General features: G+C 36.2%; 1 protein-coding gene across 1 annotated transcript; it reads right to left on the bottom strand.

Moving 5' to 3' along the window:
• Window positions 1-4,607: 4,607 nt before the first annotated feature.
• Window positions 4,608-6,299, bottom strand: LOC145792050 (uncharacterized). Its single transcript, XM_082872533.1, has one exon. The coding sequence runs from the start codon at window positions 6,297-6,299 to the stop codon at window positions 4,608-4,610; it is 1,692 nt and encodes a 563-aa protein (XP_082728659.1).
• Between the last annotated feature and the right edge of the window lie 226 nt (window positions 6,300-6,525).

Here is a 6,525-nt window from a genome sequence, read left to right as displayed (position 1 = left end):
GCAAACAAAACTAGAGATTAAGCTGTGTGGATTAAAAGCTCTTCAGTCTGACAACAAGAGAAAGTACTCAAAACACGCTTGACTTAATGGGTATCTAAATGCCAATGATGGTTTTGAAATGAAATCATATGTCACAAAACAAGCAATATTGTCTATAGAGGTTCAATTGATGAAGAGAATAATTTGAAGCCAATAAAAATGGTAAAGTAAATTGTGTTCTCTGTTATATCAAAGTCAATGGCACACTCTTATCTAATGTTACTGTAACTATTTCAAAGTAAATTGCTAAAGTAAACTGTGTTCTCTGTGTAAACTGTGTTACTGTAATGGCATAAAGGTGATGTATTAGGTGAAATCAAGTTCATTATGCACTAAGTTAGGTGCTAAACCAGGATACTTTGTGTAAACTGTGTAACTGCAATGATAACACAGTTTACACAGAGAACACCACCTAATGATCACTGGTTTAAGCATACATCATTACAGTAACACAGTGCATAATGAACTTGATTTCACCTAATACATCACCTTTGGTGACAGACTGATTTCAGTTTGGTTTGTAAACAATGGATGGATGTTTGACTTGAATAGATGGATGCATTTGTTTTGTTATTGATATCAACACCGAAATAGATTGCAAGACCAAAACAGAACAGATATATTGCAACAGATATGGATGGATGTTTGACTTAAATGGATGGTTTAGATTAGTAGTAGTGTTGCTGCATTTGTTTTGTTATTGATAACAAAACCAACACAGATTGCAAGACCAAAACAGAACAAATATATTGCAATAGATATGGATGGATATTTGACTTGAATTGATGGTTTAGTTTAGTAATAGTATTGTTGCATTTGTTTTGTTATTAATAACAAGACCAAAACAGATTGTAAGACCAAAACAGACCCAAAACAACATAGATATATGGCACGATCAAAACAGATTGTAAGACCAAAACAGATCCAAAACAACACAGATATATGGCAACAGATATATTACAAGACCAAAACAACACAGATATAGTGGAAGACCACAACATCACAGATATATCTTGTCCGACCAAAACAGACCCAAAACAATACCAACACAGGTCCAGGACTGGAATAAAAAAAGTTTGCAGGTTGTATACATCTATTGTACGTGCTGTTTGTGCTTTCTAATAGTGACAACACAATCCATTAGTCCACCACCAATCCAGTACAATCCATCATCAATAACTATCTATTAGTCTATCACAATGCAATCCATTAGTCCAGCATCTTAAAGTTCAATTTCAGAAAAAAAAAAATTCAGTAATAAAGGAATTTTGCACCAAGAAAGTTTTCAGAGAACAGAGTATGCTTTAACTGTTAGGCACTCAAGGTCAATAAAACTTTTTTGTTGAAAACTTTCTCTGTAATTTATTAGAGCAAAACTCAGTTTTCAGTAAGGCACTCAAGTTTTCTTTAACTGTTAGGCACTCAAGGTCTAGAACATTCATTAGAGTCTGTTCTTTTTGCACCATAGAATTATATTAAAACAGAGGATTTCATTTTAATAGTAAAATTCAGCAACTTACAGACACTAGATTGGGGGGCTGCCTCCCTCGATGCCTCTATATCGCCATCAAGTGGTTGTGAGTGCTGGGTCTCCATGTTGTCATGTAAATCCCTATTCGGAACAACAATTGCCTCGTGCGAAGGTTGAGGAGATGACTGCGCCAATCGTTTGGGTGGCATTGGTAAGCCCTAAAAAACATAATACAAAAGCATGAACAATAAATACATAAAAATTGATAAGTAAAGATATGTATATGGAAACTCATCAAGGCCACTGTTGAAAATATGACTTATCAATAATTATGGAAGAGCATTGATCTAGGGTTCAAGTCTTTGCGAAATCTGTATTATTCATTCTTTGAAACATGGCAAAACGATGCAACATGTAGTACCACATTTTTCCCTAACTGGTTGCTTTTGCAGGTTTCTATCTGTGCTGGTGCCTTGTTAGGGAATTTGTTGTTGAGGGCCTACTGATATGAGGTTACTTTTTTGGATTGGTTTCTATATTCCTAGTTTGAACACTGAAGTTGATGTTATGGAGGTTGTATGTAGGATGTATATTTTCTAGTTTTATTTTATGACTTATTCACCCAAAAAAGTATATGGAAATATAAAGATGGTATTAACAAAGCATCATTAACAAATATATAGCTATGAGACATGATAACAAAAAAGAATGGCCATACATATAGTACCTCATCGTCAACATTTTCAAAGGACTCAGCATCATCAGTGTCATCTTCATGATCTGACGGTATGTAGTCATCATCATCTACCTCAACCCTAATGTTCTTTCCCTTTTGATTAACACAATTGGGCTGAGTAGAACCCATCAAAGAAGCTGCTAAACGGTTCAATTGTAGAGCATCCATTTTCTTTTTATTCTTCTTGATTGTCTTATTTCTTTCTATTTCGTACTCTGTTCGCTTTTGTTTCGCTAGAAAACCTGGTTTGAGCCATTGTTTCTCCCCTTTGGCCATTTTGATAACTAAAAAGCATAAATTGATATAAAACATAAAATATAAAGCAGAATATTTACTTGAAGAGACACAACAAAATATAGCATAACTATGTAATGCATTAAAACCATATGTCCATATAGAAACCTAAAAAAAAAAAAAACTAAATATCATAGTCCATATCAGGTTCCATATCAGGATCCATATCATCATCAAGTATGCCAAGTTCTTCATCTTCTTCATCATCTCTACCATCTCTCTTTGTTTTATTCGGAATAACCTCAGCTTCAATATCATCCCTATGAAATCGAATAATATCTTCAATGGTGATCGGGACAATTGAGTTAATGTTTTCTTGTTGGAATGCATCATTAAATTCTGGTTGATCCGGTGGTTCTCCATCACCAACCTCTGGTACATCAAACACACCCCTATGTTGGACCTGTTGCACGACTTGCCAAGGTTGCCCCCCATTTGGTATCATTCAGGTAGAACACTAGTTTAGCTTGACTAGGCAAGATAAAAGGGTCAGATTGATACCATCGGCTTGTGACATCAATGCTTGTGCAATATGTGTCAGCTCTTACTGTTCTACTTCTACCAGTGTTACCGGTGTTGTACCATTCACATTGAAAAAAAACAACTTTATTTTGACACATGTACTCAAATATTCCCAAATATTGCACAAGTGACCATAGAATTCGTGCATCTCTCCTTTGTAGTCCCCTTTGGTAAGCACACCACTATTTTGACTCTTACGACGATTGTCTAATTCCTTCGTATGGAATCGTACACCATTGATTATACAACCTGAGTACTTTTTCACTAGCAAATTTGGACCATTCGCTAATGACCACAATTCTTCAGTTGCTTCTGGTGCTTCATCAACTCTCAATCTATTTATCTACATCCACATGCAATGTGCAACGCTTGAATTATGTTAGTAATGTTTGTATTTTATACAAGCCTAATAGTGTTTGGGCAATTGTGAATATTAAAAATGACTTACATATTCTTTGAACCACTTCGGAAATTCCTTCTGTTGTATCTGAGTTATATCTTGTCCAGTGGAAATTTGTAACAAATTCTTGTGTTCCCTACTCAAATAGTTTTGGTTAATGAGTGAAATACTACTATTATTAATGACTAATAACATGCAAAATGTTAATATATATATATATAATTATAAGAAACACGTACTGAAGATACTTCTCTATCTCAGGGCTATTGTATAATAAGAACCAATAAGCAATATCACGAAGTTCCTGTGACATCTCAACATGCTTTCTGATTTGGCCAATAGGACGAGCAGTTTCGGTGAATATTGTCAAACCTTGACGTCGGACTCCATAATCTTCATTTCGTGCATCTCGATTATGCACGGTTTCAATCCCTTCAAGATACATTGAGCAAAAAGTAATGCACTCCTTGACAATGTAAGCCTCTGTAATAGAACCTTCTGGTCGAGCTCGGTTGTTGACAAACTTTTTTAAAGCTCTGAGAAACCTTGAAAAGATAACCAATTAGGATATTGGTTAGGCACACAACATAATCTACACCTTTCATTTGAAACTACAATTTTAGAAATTACCTTTCAATCGGGTACATCCACCGATATTGCACAGGTCCTCCGAGAATAGTCTCACGTGACAAGTGAATGGCCAAATGAACCATCACATCGAAGAAGGCTGGAGGAAAGATCTTTTCAAACTTACATAGTATGAGTAATATGCGTTCCTCTAATTTCTCCATTTCACTTCGTTTGAGTGTCCTTGAGCATAGATCTTGGAAAAAGCTACCTAACTCAAAAAGTGCTGTACTGATCTCTTTATCTACGTAACCACACATCCCAATAGGAAGAATTCGTTGTATAAGTACATGGCAGTCGTGGCTTTTCAATCCTGTTAATCTACCATTTTTTGCATTCACTGATCTCGAAATGTTTGCCGCGTACCCATCTGGATACTTGACTGATTTCAAGAATTCAAAGAAACCCTCTCTCTTTTTAGGGGTCAGTGAGAAGCTAGCTCGAGGTTTGACATATGATCCATCAGGATTTTTTGTCAGCCACAATTCTTTCCTTATATTCATATCTTCTAAATCCATTCATGCCTTATCTTTATCCTTATTCTTCCCATCAATTCCCAACATAGTTCCAACAACATTTTCACTAAAGTTCTTCTCCACGTGCATGACATCAATGTTGTGTCGAAGCCTCTTTTTCTTCCAATACGGTAGCTCATACAAGATGCTTACCTTCGTCCAATTTGGGTTCTGACGAGGTCTTTTCCTATTGCTTGGATGTTTTCCATATGTGACACCCGTCACGTTGGCCAATTGTTCTTCAATCTTTTCTATCGGTATCACCAAAGATCTCTTCCGTTTTTCATGCTTGCCATTATATGCTCTACTCTTTCGCCTTTCTGGGTGGTCATCAGGCAAGTAGCATTGATGGTTACTGTATGCAGGCTTATTTCTTAAAGATTCAAAATACGGTTCGTCATTGCAAGTGTAACAAGAGTAATGACCCTTTGTTCTCCATCCAGACATGTCACCAAATGCGGGCCAATCATGTATCGTCCACATCAAAGCGGCATGCATGTAGAAAGTCTCACCAGTCGAGGCATCATAGGTTAATGTACCATTTTTCCATAATTCATTCAATTCATCCACCAAAGGTCTCATGTAGACATCAATATCAATTCCTGGTTGTGATTCACCAGGAATAAGTAATGACAGCATGAAAAATGGGTCCTTCATAGCCAACCACGGTGGCAAGTTGTACGGAATGAGTACGACAGGCCATAAACTATATGAGTTATTCATATTTCCAAAAGGGTTGAACCCATCAGTAGCCAACCCTAGCCTCACATTCCAAGGCTCCAAGGCAAATTCAGGATGTTGTGAATCGAATTCCTTCCACTCATCACTATCTGCAGGATGCCTCAATACACCGTCATCTAGACGTTTTTCATTGAACCATTTCATATCCTCGGCTCTCTTTCTCGACATGTACAACCTTTTTAATCTCGGTGTTAACGGGAAGTATCGAAGGACCTTACGAAAGATCTTCTTACCTCTACCATGATTTGTCTTGTATCTAGAAGCATTACAATTTGGACATTTATTCAATGTTGCATTCGCCTTCCAAAATAGCACACAGTCATTTACACAAGCATCAATGAGCTCGTATGACAAACCCAATTCACGTAGTATTTTTTTAGCTTCATAAGTTGACTTTGGAACCAAATTATCCTTCGGTAAAAGTTTTGTTAAAAACTCTAGCATCATGTCAACTGACTTATTACTCCAATGGTTTGTTACCTTTATATTAAGTATCTCGATTACAAACTGTAACAAAGTGTAATTTGTGCAACCTGGGTACACCTCACGTTTGGCATCATTCAACAATTTATCAAAAGTGCGAACCTCCTCCTTCTGGGTTGTATTAGTTGATTTCCCTCTTATTCGATCTTCTACTAAGGCATCAATACCTCCCAAAACCTCATTGCCCTTAACGGGTATATCATGATGATTAGCCTCATTTGATTCACGGGGTTCCCCATGCACGTGCCAGATAGTGTAAGTTGAAATAATGCCATGTTGCTGCAAATGAATTTGAACAATTTGAAAATTATGACGAACAACATTCACACACTTTCGACAAGGGCACAAAATTTTACCATCTCGATCGATAACTGCCATTACAAAACAAAGAAATGATATTACCCCATCATAATATGCCCGACTTATCCTTCCATCAACTGTGCTACCTAGTGCAATCCAACTCTTGTCCATGTCTCTGACTATGCCGAGTTAATCAAAGGTAGGTGAATAGGACAAATTTTAGATATAAATATATATATAAATATTTTTTAATTTAAAAAAAAAAAGTTGAAGTCCAATGATTATACTAAGTTATATAAATTTTAACCACATAATTCACATGAGAAAATAGCCAAAGCAATATAGCGTAAACAGAAGAAGTATTCAAAATGAAAACATAAACCACAGCAAAATAACC

The sequence above is a fragment of the Camellia sinensis genome, chromosome 5 (genome assembly GCF_055761805.1).
Source record: "Camellia sinensis isolate YWXY chromosome 5, ASM5576180v1, whole genome shotgun sequence".
Classification (NCBI taxonomy): Eukaryota; Viridiplantae; Streptophyta; class Magnoliopsida; order Ericales; family Theaceae; genus Camellia; species Camellia sinensis.
The sequence above is the reverse complement of the archived record's forward strand: the minus strand, read 5'-3'. Positions and strand labels throughout refer to the sequence as shown.

Bases quoted from the DNA above. Each gene is read 5' to 3' on its own strand.
- LOC145792050 (XM_082872533.1), bottom strand. From the start codon at position 6,299: ATGGACAAGAGTTGGATTGCACTAGGTAGCACAGTTGATGGAAGGATA.